The 16,214-nt window shown below is 57.5% G+C and overlaps 9 protein-coding genes across 9 annotated transcripts; 3 read left to right on the forward strand and 6 right to left on the reverse strand.

Annotated features, from left to right (window-relative positions):
• Positions 1-291: 291 nt before the first annotated feature.
• Positions 292-1,827, forward strand: CMQ_443 (amino acid transporter; the record flags this gene model as incomplete). The annotated part of the gene is made up of 3 exons (XM_014317522.1): positions 292-478; positions 538-962; positions 1,114-1,827. The coding sequence occupies 3 exons, from the start codon at positions 292-294 to the stop codon at positions 1,825-1,827; spliced, it is 1,326 nt and encodes a 441-aa protein (XP_014172997.1).
• Positions 1,828-2,237: 410 nt separating this feature from the next.
• Positions 2,238-5,680, reverse strand: CMQ_1018 (aaa family ATPase; the record flags this gene model as incomplete). Its single annotated transcript, XM_014318097.1, has 8 exons — positions 2,238-2,939; positions 3,154-3,365; positions 3,431-3,478; positions 3,561-3,620; positions 3,690-3,834; positions 3,878-4,973; positions 5,054-5,505; positions 5,582-5,680. The coding sequence occupies 8 exons, from the start codon at positions 5,678-5,680 to the stop codon at positions 2,238-2,240; spliced, it is 2,814 nt and encodes a 937-aa protein (XP_014173572.1).
• Positions 5,681-5,859: 179 nt separating this feature from the next.
• On the forward strand, positions 5,860-6,767 carry CMQ_1189 (uncharacterized protein; the record flags this gene model as incomplete). Its single annotated transcript, XM_014318268.1, has 2 exons — positions 5,860-5,899; positions 5,959-6,767. The coding sequence occupies 2 exons, from the start codon at positions 5,860-5,862 to the stop codon at positions 6,765-6,767; spliced, it is 849 nt and encodes a 282-aa protein (XP_014173743.1).
• A 134-nt stretch (positions 6,768-6,901) lies between these two features.
• CMQ_962 (pepsinogen c) lies at positions 6,902-8,126 on the reverse strand (the record flags this gene model as incomplete). Its single annotated transcript, XM_014318041.1, has 2 exons — positions 6,902-7,972; positions 8,043-8,126. 2 exons carry the CDS (start codon positions 8,124-8,126, stop codon positions 6,902-6,904), a joined length of 1,155 nt encoding a protein of 384 aa, XP_014173516.1.
• Positions 8,127-8,626: 500 nt separating this feature from the next.
• On the reverse strand, positions 8,627-9,382 carry CMQ_1594 (D-aspartate O-methyltransferase; the record flags this gene model as incomplete). Its single annotated transcript, XM_014318673.1, has 1 exon — positions 8,627-9,382. One exon carries the CDS (start codon positions 9,380-9,382, stop codon positions 8,627-8,629), a length of 756 nt encoding a protein of 251 aa, XP_014174148.1.
• A 560-nt stretch (positions 9,383-9,942) lies between these two features.
• CMQ_850 (metal homeostatis protein bsd2) lies at positions 9,943-11,089 on the reverse strand (the record flags this gene model as incomplete). The annotated part of the gene is made up of 2 exons (XM_014317929.1): positions 9,943-10,584; positions 10,664-11,089. 2 exons carry the CDS (start codon positions 11,087-11,089, stop codon positions 9,943-9,945), a joined length of 1,068 nt encoding a protein of 355 aa, XP_014173404.1.
• A 670-nt stretch (positions 11,090-11,759) lies between these two features.
• CMQ_557 (uncharacterized protein) lies at positions 11,760-12,327 on the forward strand (the record flags this gene model as incomplete). The annotated part of the gene is made up of 3 exons (XM_014317636.1): positions 11,760-11,780; positions 11,837-12,112; positions 12,184-12,327. The coding sequence occupies 3 exons, from the start codon at positions 11,760-11,762 to the stop codon at positions 12,325-12,327; spliced, it is 441 nt and encodes a 146-aa protein (XP_014173111.1).
• A 225-nt stretch (positions 12,328-12,552) lies between these two features.
• CMQ_621 (mitochondrial tricarboxylate transporter) lies at positions 12,553-13,656 on the reverse strand (the record flags this gene model as incomplete). Its single annotated transcript, XM_014317700.1, has 4 exons — positions 12,553-13,202; positions 13,269-13,400; positions 13,463-13,483; positions 13,536-13,656. The coding sequence occupies 4 exons, from the start codon at positions 13,654-13,656 to the stop codon at positions 12,553-12,555; spliced, it is 924 nt and encodes a 307-aa protein (XP_014173175.1).
• Positions 13,657-14,956: 1,300 nt separating this feature from the next.
• CMQ_949 (beta-glucanase) lies at positions 14,957-16,039 on the reverse strand (the record flags this gene model as incomplete). Its single annotated transcript, XM_014318028.1, has 1 exon — positions 14,957-16,039. The coding sequence occupies one exon, from the start codon at positions 16,037-16,039 to the stop codon at positions 14,957-14,959; it is 1,083 nt and encodes a 360-aa protein (XP_014173503.1).
• Between the last annotated feature and the right edge of the window lie 175 nt (positions 16,040-16,214).

Below are 16,214 nucleotides of genomic sequence, written 5' to 3' on the forward strand. Positions count from 1 at the left end.
AGGCAAAGAGATATGTATCATGATGGATGCTTGCCGGACAGCCTGCTATCTTTGCAACGGTGCAAAGTGACCCCAGGCTTGAAGGAGTGGGTCTGCCAAGCCATCGTACGGCTTGGGGTAATGCTAAGATACGGTTCGGACAAGGGCTAAGCAAGTCTCTCCGGCTTCCTGCATCCACGGCGATGCTATTTGAACCTCCGTAGCCGCAGCCCACTGCCCGTATCGTCTGCTCTTCACTTCACATCCTCCTGGCCGTACTCAATCCTCCAACGGAAGAGGCAGACTTGCATCATGGCAGCCACCGAGGAAAAGGGCGTCGATGCCATCGAGGCCGCGCCTGTGCGCACCAGCAGCAGCAGCATCGAGGCCGCCAAGATGGACAACGCGGACGAGGCCTTTGAGGTCTTCAAGAGGGGTGACGGCAACGTGGACTTCCGCACCGTCAGCTGGATCCACGCCTCCGTCATCTTTCTCAAGGGTAGGCAGTCTGTCGCTTCTAGACCGTGCAGGCGCTCCCACGCTGACGTCGATGACCAGTCATCTTTGCCACCGGCGTCCTGAGCATCCCCTCGACCATGTACGTGCTCGGGGCCTTTCCCGGCGCCGTCAACGTGCTCGGCTGGCAGGGCCTCAACACGTACTGTGCCATTGTGCAGGGCAACTTCCGAAATGCCCATGCTGGCTGCCACTCCATTGCCGACATGGCCCATGTTGTCGGTGGCCCGTGGCTGCGCGAGATCGTCGGCGTCCTCTTTCTCGTCACGTACGCCATCGTCGGCGCCTCAGGCATCTTTGGGGCTTCAGTCGGGCTCAACGCGCTGTCTGACCACGCGATCTGCACCAACTACTTTATGCTCGTCGCCATGGTGGCCGTCTTCATCTTGGCCAGTGTGCGCAAGTTTGAGAAGATTGCCTTTTTGACGTGGGCCGGCTTCGCGTCTGTGTATATTGCCGTCTTTATTGTAGTGTACGTTTCTCGCCGATTTTCTCTTCGCTCTTCTTCTATTTTCCCCCCTAACCCCCCCTCCTTAGTATCGGTGTCACCACTCGTGACCGGCCTGCCTCGGCTCCCCAAACTGGCGACTACGACCTTGGCTACCATGCCATTGGCAGCCCGACCTTTGTCCCGGCATCACGTCCGTGGCCACCATCTTCTGCTCGGGTGCCGGCACGTCTGCCTTCTTGCCTGTCATGTCCGAAATGCGCCGTCCCCGCGACTACAACAAGGCTGTGTACCTCTGCATGAGCATTGTCACGGCCTCGTACCTCTGCTTCTCGCTCGTCGTCTACCGCTGGTGTGGCCAGTGGGTCGCCTCACCCTCGCTCGGATCCGCTGGCACCACCATCAAGAAGGTTTCCTACGGCATCGCCATGATCGGCCTGCTCGTATCTGCCTGTCTTTACGTCCACGTCGCCGCAAAGTATCTCTTTGTGCGCATCCTGCGCAACTCCAAACATCTCCAGGACAGTGGCCCCGTTCATTGGGCCGTCTGGCTCGCCTGCACCTTCGGCATGTCCGTCATCTCCTTCCTCCTCGCCAATGGCATCCCCATCTTCAACTATCTCCTCGCCCTTGCCGGCAGCCTTACCTTTGCACCCCTGGCCCTCGGTCTTCCCGGCTACCTCTGGATCTACGATCACCCGCAGTACCGCACCGGTGGCTTCTGGCAGGCCTCTGCGTACTGGCTCAACTGGCTGTTGATTCTGCTAGCTGCCTTTTTGACCGTCGGCGGCACCTATGGCGTGGTCCAGAACATTATTGATGCCTATGCCAGCGGTCTAATTGGAGGTGCCTTTTCCTGTGCTGACAACAGCAATTCGTCGTAGTTGTGTGCCAGTATGCATTAAGGATTAGATCTACATAGGCAGCTTTGAGTCTCTCCCACAACAATATATCCCTTGTCGCTAAAAACTCAATTTCCAAGCTGTGCTATAACTTTGAAGGCCAAAAGAATGCTTATTGCGCCAGCATGAAAAGAGTGTCGAAAGAACTGGAACTATGCCAACTATCACGTTGTTCTACTTCCAATTCAAACTAATGTCTTGCAGCATTATAAAGATATCCACACAAACGAATGACTGGCTACTATTTACACTAATCAACATGAAAGCAACGGCTCAAAGCGGTGAACAAATAAACGAAAAACGAAGACGAATGATACTGCAACATATACGGGCCTGTTGTTCTCTCAGCCTTTGTTCCGTGCATACGGCCCTTAAAATCTTGGCGGTCCCTATCATCCAGAATAGCCATGATGGTTATACAAGGACTGCTGTGAAGGCAAGCCTTGATTTTGTCCCTGCTGTAGGGCCCCCGATCCCGCGGGACCGCCACCGGCAAAACTCTGTCCTCCCGCGTTGCCGTAGCTGGCCGGCAGCTGCTGCTGCTGCTGCTGGCCGGACTGAGCATAGACCGATGTTTGTGCTGGCTGTTGCTGGTATCCCGACGCCTGAAACGATGACTGCTGCTGTGGCGGCTGCTGAGTTCCAAAGGGAGAGAAGCCAGGCATGAAAGAGGCATTGTTAGCCTGCGCTGGCTGCCCACTGCCATCCTGCCTGTGGCTACCCCATATGGGCATGCTCGAAACTGGGTAGCTCGGACCGGGAGCGCCTGTAGCCTGCGGTGTGAAGTTCTGCATGGTCGCCATCGCGAGATTGTTCGCGTAGCCATCGTTTGCATAGGACGGCACTGTGTCCCGGAACGTGTCGTCGCGGTACCCCTTCTTCAGATTCAGCACGTCGTCACCACGCTGCAGCTTCGTCCGCCACAGGTAAGTATTAAACTCGTTCGACACCAGCGAAACCTGCTCGAAGTGCGACTCTGTCACCTTGATTCCCATCCCCACTTTCTGCTGGACTTCGGCGAGCGCGACGGCGGTCTGGAAGGCGTTGCGGATCTGCCGGCCATTCCACACCGGCTTGAACTCCGGTCTCCTATCCTGCTGGTTTCCACAGCTTCAACGCGAACTGTGTTATTTCCTTTTCATCAAAGCTAATATGCTGCGTCGGGTCGTCGGGCGCGGCAGCCTTGCTGTTGCTGCGGGTGTGCTGTATCTGCGTATTCCAGATGGTCAGAGTCTGATCCATAGACAGCGGTGGATAGTAAAGGGCCATGGAGATGCGCGACTTAAAGGCCTCATCGAATGAACCGACCTTGTTGGTCGTAAGAAAAAGGACTCCCTCGTAGTATTCGAGGACGCGTAGGAAGACGGACACCAGAGCATTCCTCTCGATGCTGTCGCGACTTCTTTCAGCCAGGAACACATCCGCCTCGTCCAGCAGGAGGACGCACTGCCATGCCTGGGCAAGCGCGAACGATTTTTGCAGGTTTTTCTCAACGTCCTGTGGGGTGAGCCCCAAATCGCCTGTCACCATCAGTCTCTTCACATATTGCAAGGAATGTCGGACATTTAGATAGATGGGAACGTACCGCACGTGATCGGCAGCAGAGGTTTGTTGTAATACTCTGCCACCGTTTCTATGTTTTGTATTCGCAAATTAGACACAACTCTTCAGAACGTTCTGCTCCATACGTTCATTCTAACCGGTCAATTACGTACCTGCAGTGGAGGTCTTTCCGACCCCGGGAACACCATGCAGCAGTATGATGAGGCCTTTGCCTGTAAAAGACGTCTTGTGTTATTATCTACTCCACGATCGATAAGAATCCTCAGATTGTCTGCACTTACCCTTATCCTGGATCAGGTCAAACTGACGGCGCTGCGACTTGCTCTTCTCGAAATGAGACCGCATCAGCGACTCGATGACCTTTTTGTGCGAAAGGTTGATCTGAAGATCTTCCCATGCCTCCTTCTTTGGTAGTATTTCCTTCAGCTTCTCTCGGGGGGGGGTCAGTGATCTCGATCATGTCTTCAACCATGCGAACATCCCAGACGCGGTCGTCTTCTATATTATCGTCGGCTCCGTCGCCATTCAATTCGTTCTCCGGTCCCTTGAGCAGCTCCTCGGTCGACCTTGTCGGGCTCCAGTCCGGTACGAGCTGAAGGCATCTCTCAAAGTCCACCACTACAGGACTCTCGATGAAATCGGAGAGCACCGCGATGCTCCCGAGGCTTCCTGGAAAAGGCCGTGTCAACACGTCCCCATTGGGGGCATGGCTCAGACTCCGGCCGCGGTAGTACATGTACTTGTAGGGCATAGTCGCGCATTTTATGAAAGCCTTCCCCCTCTCCATCAGGTCTCTTTCCTTGACGAGCCCCTCCTGCTCCGCGATTGAGATCGGTAGGATCTGGAGCAACTTTGCCTGCTGCGCATCAGGGAACTCCTCGATGGTGAAGGTCCGGATGACGCGCACAAAGTCGGTGCCGTCGTAATCGATATAGTAGCAGTCCAGACTGAACGGGTTGCGCTTCTCTCGGAGCCAGCGAGCGCCCAACGCCAGCGCATCAGCAGAGTCCGAATTGGTGGACAAAGGCCTGCGGCCACCAGATCCCTGCAGCACCTTCCAGATCTTCTGCGGAACGGTCCGGTCGCGGACGTAAACTAGGCTGCCAGGAATCAAGAAGTGCCAGAGTTCGCTGAAGCGTACAAGGCGTTCGGCCCTGAACAGAAGTCCCGAAGGCGCCAGCGGTGCAAGGTACTCGTCCATAAACGATACCACGACGCGCAGGTCCTTGGCAGCCTCCTGCTTTTCTTTCAGCGTGAGGGTGCTCCAGTTTGTGCCCGTAGCAAAGATCTGCGTTCCTTCGATTTCGAAGCGACCGCCAGTCTCAATCTCGGCCTCCTTCTCGTCGGCCGTCTGTTGGAGATGGTCGCTGCAGGACTTTTCAAGCTCGGACAGACGATCTCGAATTTTCTGGTCGTAATAAGTCAGCAGCTTATATGGACGCAGAAGTACAATCGGGCAGTTGCTGCTCCAAGGTATATTGTCGTCAAACATCGTGTCGATAATCCTTTTGGCCGCCAACGAACAAATGCGGATGCGCGACGGTAGCTGCTTGGCCATGGAATTGCTCGAAGGGCCTTCGGATTAGTACTGTGAAATTCGGACATTCCCATCGGTGGCGTTGCGGTTGGCCCAGACGATGAAGACGGTTCTTCAGACAAGATGTACAAGGCCGAGTGCGGCACACTGTTAGATCCCGACGACGCCTCCCATTCTTTCCATGTCAAATGCTTGGCCTCCGGGGTAGCGATAAGACGCACTGTCGGCTCGGGCTCCTCGGGCTCTTTCTTTGTGTTCAGGGCGGTGAGAGCTTCGTGAATCCACTGCACCGATCTCATGGACTTGAGAAGAAATGTGGCCTTGTCGTCGTCGTCAAAGAGGCGCGATTCGCTTATGTAATCGCCATAGCGTAACTTCCTGCGAAGGGTCGCAAAACGAGCTTCGATCTCACTTCTGGTGGGTTCCGCTACATTTGCCTCAGGCTCGTCGCGGATACCATCACTCTTGCCCGGTACTTTAGGATCCACCGGGTGCTGGCTCTCCTCGGACGAGCCGGGCAAGTGCGGTGGAGATGCATCATTGTCATCAATAGACACGGCCTGTGTAGAAAGCGAGGGCGTAATGGTCAGTAAAGTCCAATTCCAGCACAAATATCGTCAGGAGGCATATGCTCACCAAAGTCACGCTGGTTTCGAGAGACAATGCCGTGCTAGGTGCCAGAGAGGAAGCACCCGAAGTCTTGGTGGAGGATTCTTCGGTGGTGTCGCTGCTCATCTTGGCCAATAAGAAAGGTGCGATTTTGTCTTTTCAGGAAGAAGATCACCAATTGTTTGCAGGGCCTACCAGAGCTCGTTCAGGACACAAAAGGATACGTGCAGCTGTATTCAGACGACAAAGCCCTATGGGAGGCAGCCGAGAGCTTGTACGTTGGAATCCTCGAAGGTGTGGAAATCATGCTGGCCTGGATAGATGAAAAGGCCATCCATGCAGCGGGTGCGTATTCGCCAACCCATCCGTCGTTGGCAAAAGATCGAACCCACTCATCACCGCAGTGCAGCATCCGCCTGGAAAGCCCTCTTTCGTCAATGGAGGCCTTGCAAAGGCAGACATGCAGGTCGCCCTCATCGACATCGACCAGGCGTCATCCAAGCCGCTCGACTCCTCCGACATCGTCCAGCTCCTGTCACAATCGACATTTGCCAGCTGGCTGCAGGGCCCCGAGCCCCAGATCCTCTACATCAACGGCCACTTACAGCTGGAGCAAGAGCAGGAGATGGCGTCGCCGCTGACGCTCCTGACGTGTGCCCTCTATGTGTCCCTGCAGCGGCACAGAAGCGGCTACGACATCGCGGCGATGCACCTCTGTGGCCAGCACGCTGTGCCCAGCGACCTGTTCGCCAGCATCGTCGGCATAATGCGGTCGTTCGCCGCGCAGATCCTGTACCAGCTGCCGGCCGATGCGCTCGACCTCTCGTTCATTGACCTCTCGTTCATCGAAGAGCTGAGCCGCGGTGACCCCAGCGCTCTCAGCAGGCTTCTCGCCCGTCTCGTCTCCGACGCCGCCTCGGTCGGCCACAGGGTTGTGATCCTCATCGACGGCGTCTGGCGGCTGGAAGAAGGACCCGCGGCACCCGAGTTCAATACGCTCGTGGACTTTTTCAAGGACCTGGTCCAATCATTCCATGCGCGAAGATGTCCTTATCTAAAGGTCTTGTTCACGAACCCCGGTAGTAGCATCCACGCCCGACAGTGGCTTGCCGACTGCCCGTCGTCCATTCTCGACCTGGATGGTGCCGGCTTTGCTGGACAGGGAGATGAGTTTGGCTGTGGAGACGATTACTATGATGACCAGCAGATCTAGAAGGGAACCTACGCGAATAATATTGAATCACACCTTACACTCGCTGTTCAGAACGGAGGGTTCGACTTTGTATGTCATTCCCATGCACGCTAGGCCAATAATTAAAGTCTATATGTATATGTATCTCTGCCTGCTTATAGCACCGGCTTGTACTCGTCCTTGAGGGGTCCAAGGCCGATGCGGGCGCTGTAGTTGGTCGGCAGGTTGCCGCCAAAGTCGAAGACGGTGTAAAAGTGCTGGAGGAAGCTGTTGCCGAAGAGGAAGAGGCCATCGGCTTCGTTGCTGTCAAAGGGCGGCCAGCAGTACTTGGCCTCGCCGTCGGCAAAGCCAGGGTTCTTCAGCATGGAGCCGGTGATGGTCAGCTCGGTGGCCGGGACAAAGTCGCCAATGTAGACGGTGATGCCCCAGTCGTCGGTAAAGTCCTCGCACAGCGGGATGACGTCGCCGTTGAGGATGGCGGTGTAGTTCATGCCGATGCTCTCGTAGATCTGGTCGATCAGCCGATCGGGCACGGTGATGCCGCCGGCGCCGGTGTCGAACACGGCCCAGCAGTCGTTGACGTCGAGGAAGGTGGTATTGGCCGTATTGGGCCGCCGGCTGACGACCGACTGCATGGCCGTGCGCCACAGCTGGGCCTCGCTGCCGGGGTACTGCAGCTGCGTCCAGGCCAGAGAGCCGTTGACGTACTTGTCCTCGTGCGAGCCGCCGACGGTCAGCATGCCGTTGCCCGGACTGCTGCCCGTGTCGTTCGTCTCGGAGCCGCGGTACAGCGCGAAACGAGGCTCATCGAGCAGGCCATCCTGCATCATCGTCTCGACGAGTGTCGTGGTCTCGCCCTCGGCAATGGTGCTAAAGGCCAGGCCCAGGAACCCGTCGCCCGGCAGGGCCGCAAACGAGCTCTCGTTCACGGCCAGGAACGTCTGGGCCCACGTGTCCTTGGGTGCCGACGGCATGGCAAACATGTCCTTGGCACCGCTGCCGCCGGTGGTACCGCCCAGGTAGCCGATCGAGGCGGTCGTGTTCAGCGACGACGACGTCGACGACGCGCTGGCATCGTAGCCCGGACGCTTGTAGCCGCTGGAGTTCGGGCATGCGCTCGGGTCGGCAACGCAGTCGGACGAGGCCATCCATGTGCTCGAGCTGCCCGTGTCAAACTCGAGGTAGTGCGAGACGGGCGGCGTTCCGGCCTCAATCTCCACGACGGCCTGTGTGCGATCACCCGTCAGCCAAGGTCTTTCCTGTCTTCCCCTGTCCCGCGACAGCTGCAGTACATACGTAGGTGTTCCGGATCCAGACCGGCAGCTCGAACACGGCTGCAAGAGTGCCGGGAAGACACGCGAGGGGCAGAACAGACTTCATCTTTGCTTGTCGTTGTTTTGGACCTGGAGAACTCTTCTGTGCGAATAGAGATCACTGGGAAATCCTCGACAACTGTGGCCATGATGAACTCTGCCCTATATATTTATACTTCTTTCTCCGCATAAACAACGGTGTAAAAAAGACCACACCGTCCTGCGCTCGTGCCATTATACGAGCGCCACGGCGAGCTAAATGAGCTTCGCTCGTATTCGAGAACTCCGCTGAGGGCCCCCTGAGGCTGTGTGGATCTTATGCGTTAAAACGGCTCTACCTTGCTGCACAGCCTGCATAACCCGGCAATGCCGATCCCTGAACAAGTGGATATGGACACAAGGCTGCGCCTTTTTTGACGTTTGAAACGTAATGAGAACGTGCAGCACACCGTCGCCAGACTCGAATGGCTGGTCCAGCAGGCCAGGCATCCGAGTCACGTACTCCGTACAATGTAGTCTTTCTTTGCCTGCCAATCATGACTGTATACGGAGTCTGTAACGGCGTCTTCACAGGACCTCCGGCGCATCCGTCAGCGGAACATACCGCACGCCAAACAGCCTCGTCCGCCTGACCGTCCCGTCGACGTCCTTGTCGATCGTCCAGAGGTGCTGCAGCCCGCTGTCGACGTCCTCGAGCGGGATGAACAGGCGGCCAGGTGCCCGCAGTTGGTCGATGAGCGCCTGGTGAGCCTCTGTGGCGGCGGCCCCGACGTGAATGGCGTCAAACCTGCTGTCACTGGCCACGAGATCCATCTCGACCCCAGCCAGTGCCGCTGCTCCCCGTCTCCCATCGCCGACGGCCAGCACCACCCGTCCGCTGTCCAGCAGCGCCCGTCCGCCCGCGCTCTTGCGCATGTTCGTCTCGGCCAGCCGGCACAGCGCCGGGATGTGCTCAACCCCGAGCACAAAACCGCCGTCGCCCACAATTTCTCCCAGGACGTGCGTCAGATAGCCTGAGCCGGCCCCGACGTCCAGCACGCGCGGCGCCCGCTCGCCTGCCCGCGGCACCACGTACGGCCATAGGTGCTTCACCGCCAGCGCGTGCATGTGCGGCGCCGAGATGGTCACGCCATAGCCAATGCCCTGTGGCGCGTCGTCGTATGGCCGCCGTGGTGCGTAGTCCGCCCGGTCGACTGCCAGAAAGGCCGCCCGTGCACGCTCGTCCACGGCCGTGCTCGTCGTGTCGGCCGATGGCAGCATCCCGTGGCCCGCCAGGTTGGCCACCAGCTCCTCGTTCGTCGCGCCAGAGCTGCGCCAGGCCATCGTACCGGGGCGCGAGCGCGACGGCGGAAAAGACGGGAAACAAAGAGACGATGCAAACCGACTCGATACCGACGACAGGGGCGATTGCACGGTCACGGCCAGACCACAGACACATTCACAGCAGCCGGTTATCACAGCCTTGCAGGCCAACATGCAGCGGAAGATTGTCGTCTTCGTTTCGCCTGCGCGCGTTTGGATTGTAGATACAGAAAAGAAGCTCGTGGTTAAGACAAATAACGATGAGTAATGCATTTGGATGAGGTCATCAGCTCACATGACCACACCAAAGACAGCGCACTTGACCGCCCCATCCATCGGCAACTCCCAACAGAACCCAACTCTCCTCATACTCAACGACAAAAGAATCGATTTGCGCTGCACGCTAGAGGATACACGGCCAGGGGCCAGAAAGACAAAGGAAACCAAACAGGGAAAGCCAACGACTGGGCTCTGCAGAAGACTACACACCATCTATTACCTCCATCCTCCTCTTTCCTTCATCATGCTCGCTTGCCCTCCTTCCACGCACCTGGCTCGCCCTTCACTCACCACAACCACCTCTATACCGCCTGCTCTGGCTGCTCGCCCTCGGCAATCACAGCCACGCCTAGTCCCCGGTCCGGGCTCTGCAGCACCAGCTGCTCATGGCGCCGAGCCCGCAGGTAGTCGCTGACAGCCCGAATCAGAATGAACCACCCCACAATCATCAGCACGTACGCCACCCATTCCGAGCTGGCCATCTCCTGCAGGCTCGCCGCCGCCCCGTGTGCACCACCGCCCGAGCTGCTAACCGCGTTCGGGTCAAAGTTGTGTGCGTTCGGGTCTGGTGGCGCAGCGTAACCCTCGACACCAGTACCGCCAGACGCTGCTGCTGCTCCGGCCGCCGACATGCCACCACTGCCGCCGGCCCCATCGTCTCCACCGTTCGCCGTGCTCTTCATGTAAAAGCCGTACTGGATCAGGGTGACGCCCAAGCCGGCCCGTGACCCGTTCTTGGCAGCGTGTGTCGAGTGCAGCAGGTACGTCAGCAGGAAGCCGACCACCTGGAAGGACATTGAGATCATGCCGTTCCACACAAACGAAAACACGGATCCGACCGGCATGCCGTCCACATACACCTCGTCCGAGCCGCCCAGCCCTGGCGCCAGGATCGTCGTCTCCCAGTAAGGGGGAGCCGAATCTGCCGCTGCTTGTTCGTAGGTCTAAAAAAAGAAGAAGAAAAAAAGGGTCAGCCAGGAAACGAGATGCACACAAGAAGACGTCCGTCCGACGGTTGCCTACCGGTGGCTGCTCCTCCTTCTCCACGCCTGCTTCTGGCTTTGCCGTCAGGTTGGAAAACACGCCGTCCGACTGGATGCCGCCGCCATAGACGCGGTTAGAGCTGGGAACAGCCGCCGATGGCCTAGTTGCTGCTGCTGCTGCTGCTGTTGTCGTCGTGCTTCCCGGGTTGTTGCTGCTGTTTGTCGCCGATGACTGCCGCACCAGCCGCTGCCGGTCGTCGGCCTCATCCTCGTCGCTGCTGTCGTGGTCGCCGTCTGTGTCAAAGGCATCGGCCAGCGTCGGATCCGCCACAGCACTTCGCCGCGACCGTGACGATGCCCGCGATCGAAACGACGGCGGAGGCGACTGGGGGACCGCCTGCTGCAACCGCGGCAGCGTTGGCTCTTCGGCATCGTGGCCGCTGACTCGTTCGTACCGTGCAGACATTGTGTTTCGAGTGTGTTTTGAGTGAATCGTCGGGTATCGGATTTCAGTGCGATAACAAAGTGTCGTCGGGATCGGACGGATGCGCAGAATCGAGTGAACTATCGTCGCTGAATAACTGCTGACAGAGCGCACAACGCGACAGTTCGACGCCAGATGATAAAAGGGAGACAAAGGGACGACGAGACGAAGGCGAGTCTGTTGGAATGAGCGGCAAATGAACGAGTAGGACCAACAGCCGAAAAACGGGCAGGACAAGACCGAGAGAGAGACGAGAACAAGGAGAGAAGAGAAGAAAAAGGGTAATGGCAATTTCAGATGGCAAATGGCGTCGGCCTCGATCTGATTGCGAATCGCACGGCCAAGCAGATTGGTAAAGACGGCCCTTCGGTATGACCGGCTGACGACAAAGGCCGGACCTTTGGAGCCTTTGAGTGTGGCGAAGCGTCATGCAAACCCATTTACCCACTATCAAGGGGGGGAAAACCGGGGCCTGAGGCAACAGATTAAGTAAGCGGGGCTGCATGCGAAACCCGCAGAACCGAGCAGACCACGTGCAGCCAATGAGACGCCGCGCTTTCCGCCGTGTGGTCATGGCGAAAAATTGAAGACGGCTTTCGTCAGGCCAGCAGCATCACGACGTGCAGACCAGCCGATACACAGCACAGTCACCATGTCGGGCAGTCTGAAAAGTGTAGGTGCATGCGTCCACGGTCGCCGCCTCGCACACCCCCAATTCTGACCTTTCAGGCTCTCCAGAAGCAGTACAAGGCGGCCATCGGCCGCTGGCCAAAGGATGACCTGCGGCCAGACGTGCAGCTGCCGGACATTCTGTCCAAGCACCTGGCCGACCGTCTAGCCGGTCGCTCGCTCGCCCGGCCCATTCTTCGTCCCAGCGGAAGTCTCGTTGATGGCAAAGACGCGGCCGCACTGTCTGCTGTCGCGCCCGCACCGCCCTCGGATCTGCAGCAGCTGCGCCAGATCAACGCCCTTTTCTCTCTGCTAGACGACCGGTACAAGAAAGCGGTGAGTCTTCCAGCATTGCTCTTTTGCTTGACGGGTAGAAACAAGACTGACTGACCAATTCCACCATCCAGAACCGCATCACCGGAACGCTGATGACGCCCCGCAGCAACCCGACCTACTACACCGACCTCGTCACCGAGCTGCAAGAGGCACCCAAGCGCAGTCTGCTCGGACGCATCTCCAAGCGTCTCGGCGGCATGTTCCGGCTGTCGTGAGGCAGCTTACAGGCACGGAGACGATGGCATACGACATGGACAGCATGGACAGGGCGTTTGGGACAATCGACCGGACAGGGATAGACAAAAAAGGCAATGTCGGTATTGGCAAATGTACACTTGAGTTTATGATTTCTATATTGTCCGCTGGCCCCTGGCTTCTCCACTTTCAAGGTTTTCTTTTTCTTTCTTTTCTGACTTCTCCTTCTTCTGTTCCACTTCTCCCTATATGTACTTGCCGTCCGGGTCGAGCCGGCCGAAGAGATCGATGCTCTTTTCGTACATGGTGAAGACGATGCCGCCGCTGAGGACGAGCCGGACGAGGCGCGGAAGGGCGCCGCTCCAGAACGTCAGCACGCCCTCCTGGCGCAGGATCAGGGCGGCGCAGCGGGCGCTGTTGCCGTAGAGCTGGCGGGCGTCGATGCTCTGCATGCGCGTCTTAATGGTGTCGAGCGGCTGCGTGACAGCGACGGTAATGGTGCCGGCGAGCGCGCCCATGGCAAAGGTGCCGGCCGTGCCGAGCTTCTCGCCCGGCGCCGTGTAGCTCTCGGCCAGCTGCTTGAGAAAGGTGTAGGACGAGAAGCGGACGGCCGAGTTGGCCGCCTGACGTGCCGTCGTCGGCACGAAACCCTGGAAGAAGCCGCGGAGACCGCGCTCACGCGCAATGATAGGCACCGCGTGCAGGAATCCGCGCAGCCGCGGCTTGGCCGACTTGCGGTCGTCGATCAGCGTCGTCTTGATGCTCTCCGTCGGCGTCACCGCCAGCAGCGACTCCGTCACGCCCGCTCCGAAGCCCGCCAGCACCGTTCGCGGACCCGACAGCTTGCCGTCCGCGTCCGCCAGCAGCCGTTTGTACTGGTCAAAGGCCACGAAGCCTGTCTGTCAGCATTTTGTCGGTGTCTCTCTTGATACATCCCCCTGCCTCGTCTTGTTCCACTCACGAATCCCGGCCTTGGCTGAATTGCCAATGATCAGCGTCGTGCAGCCCGCGTACCACTGTCGCCCAAAGGGCGGCCACGGCAGCTTCTGGCCGTCTGGCAGCCGTCGGTTCAGCTGTGTGCGCGTCTTGGCGACTGCAGTGAGGAGTCCTTGTCAGCGTGTCGGTCGCATTGCTTCAGAGAGGAGGTCCACGTACATTCGGCCGGGTATGTGATGGCTGCCACACGTTAGCTTTATAGCCTCACAGCATGCCCTGGACTGCCACCCACAAATCTCAACTGCGCCGGCCGTTGAGCCCGCCAGAATCGACCGCAATGCGCTCGGTGCACTCTTCTTCTGCGGCTTAGCCTCGGCATCAGCCGAAGCTGCAACAGGTGCTGCTGCCGACATCGTGTGCGTGCTAGAGATGTCGGGGAGACGACAGAGGTAGAGACGGAATTCAGTGGAGCTGTCTGTCCTCGAGAATTTCCGGCTAGAGTGCCGTCGTCTCGTTGCAGACCTTGTCGTTGCTGTCTTGTTCGTCGGCTAAAAAATGGTAGTGACGCGATGCGCAAAATAGGTCCACTGTAAGTTCGCACTGTGTGCGATAGCGGCTTTGCCCCGCGGTAAGGTGGGTTTCAAGAATTACTCCTGAATATGGATATTTAGCTGACACGTGATGCAGTGGGTCCGAAAATGTGCCTCATTTGCATTATTTTCCGGCCTCTTATTTGCTACGGCTTAGCGCGAGATCGATCTTTATTCCGAGTCCAATCGGTCGGTTGTTGTCTGCTGCGTGATGAAAAATAAGTATCGAAAGGCGAAAACAATGCTCGAAACAAGAATTGTCTGATTCTTTGACTATGCACAAGGAGGTAGGTTTCATGTTTGTTCTTGGTGGTCGTTGGTCGTATGATTTTGTCTACGGAACATTTACAAGCTTATGTTTTAAGATGCGAGCATACGAATTAGCCAAAACAGACAATGCACGTATCACGAATTCTCTTTTTAAACCCAACCCGAGTGAGCATAACCGAAGATAATTGGAGATATGTGATGTTTCTGGTTTATATAGTGCTTCGATTAATGTGTTGTATTTTCTGTGCTTTGACAATCTTGATTACCATATATAAAAGCAAAACAACACCACAATATTTAAATATTAAAACACCCACACACACCAACCACCAGCACGTCAGCATATCACAAGTAAAGTAGAACAAAGCAAACAAATGAGGAACTACAAAAATGCAAAATCAAATAAGCAATTCGCTCGTTGATTCCGTTCTTATGCGGCAAGCTACCAACTAGTTTCATGGCGGGCGGCTAATTCCTGCAAGATATTGAACGGGCGCCTACGTGTACAGAGATCGTCGTAGTCACATACAATCGCCACAAATTCTCGCTCCTCCTCTGTTCACCGAGTGCAGACAAGTCCAGGGGAATCGATTTTGCCAATCAGAAACCCCTTATTAGACATGAGTTGATTATATTCACCAGAGCAAAGAGAAAATAGTTGGTAACACTTTCAGGTAAATTGGCTTTTCTATCTACACAGGGACTTCAAATATGTACAATCATGCGACCACACATGACAGGAAACGAGACCAAGCCGGGCATAAAAAAGCGCCCGATCTTGGGAAGAAGAGAAAAAAGTCCTTTCAAAGTACAGTTGGGTGGTGTTTGTCGGGCGCGCCGGAAAGCCGCCGCCTTAGACGGTGACGTAGACGGTCCGTGTGGTGGGAGCCGGGCAAGCAGACAGGGCCGTGGTGGCAGCCGCAGTCAGCACAGCCGCAGCGGAGGAGGTAGCAGCCGTGGCAACAGTGGGAGCAGCAGCAGCGACGGTGGAGGCGGACGCAGCGACGACAGCGGTCGAGAGGGTTGTGGCAGCAGCCGGGCTGGACGCCTTGGAGGTGGTGGCGGCAGCAGCAGCGGCAACGGCAGCCGAGGAGGTGGCAGCCTTGGTAGCAGCCGCGGAAGCGAGACCAGTGCCGGTGGTGGCGCTGCTGGTAGCAGTGATGGCCGAAGTGGTCTGGGTGGCGATCTCGCTGGCACCCGAGTACATGGTCGGGCCCGGGATGGCGTAGGTGCTGGTGGTGGCGTAGATGTTGACGAGGATGCCGGCGTCGGTCTCGCTGTAGAGCGCGGTGCCCTTGACACCGGCGGGCTGGTCGGTGCCGCTGCCGGTGACCTCGAGGTTGAAGCACTGGGGGTAGTTCTGGGCGCCGTCGGAGTTGCCGGCGCTGTGCAGAGCAATGATCTCGTGGCGGAGCACATAAAAGCCCGGGGCGATGGAGGTGGGGATGTGGACCATCCAGCCGTCCGAGTTATCCATCATCTGGTCGGTGGCGTAGGTGCCCGGCGCGGCGGTGCCGTCGATGAGGCCCTTCTCGTCGATCTTGAAGAACTCGAGCGAGGTCTTCTCGACGGTCTCGCAGCCGGTGTCACCGCAGGCTGCCAGGTAGCTCAGCACGGGGCCATGGTGGGACTCGGGCCAGGTGTTCCACTGCAGGAAGACGTCGTCGCCGGCAGCGACCTGGGCGTGGCCCAGCGCGTTCTCGGCGCCACGGTGGCAGATGATGTCGGAGCTGGCGTAGGCATCCGGGGCGACGTAGCCCAGATCGGTGGCCGTGGTGGACCAGCCGATGACGGTCGGCGGCGAGGACTCGTACGGGTTGACGGTCACGTCGTAACCGGCGTACTTGACACCGTTGATCACAACGTTGGACACGAAGCCGTGGGCAGACACGGTGGCCGCGCCGGCAACAATGGAGAGGATGGCGTTGTTGAACATGTTGAAGGTTGAAAGGACTGGTAGTCGGATAGTTCTTGGGTTGAGCTTTCGTGAAATGGAAGCAGACGAAATGAGTGTCAAGAGTAGGAAGCTTTGTCTGTCTAGCAGAATGAAGTTAATGGTAGGAATCCGCTTGCGGATGTTGAAGTGAATGGATAAGGAAAGAATGTCCTGT

This window comes from Grosmannia clavigera (assembly GCF_000143105.1).
Source record: "Grosmannia clavigera kw1407 unplaced genomic scaffold GCSC_140, whole genome shotgun sequence".
Taxonomy (NCBI): domain Eukaryota; kingdom Fungi; phylum Ascomycota; class Sordariomycetes; order Ophiostomatales; family Ophiostomataceae; genus Leptographium; species Leptographium clavigerum.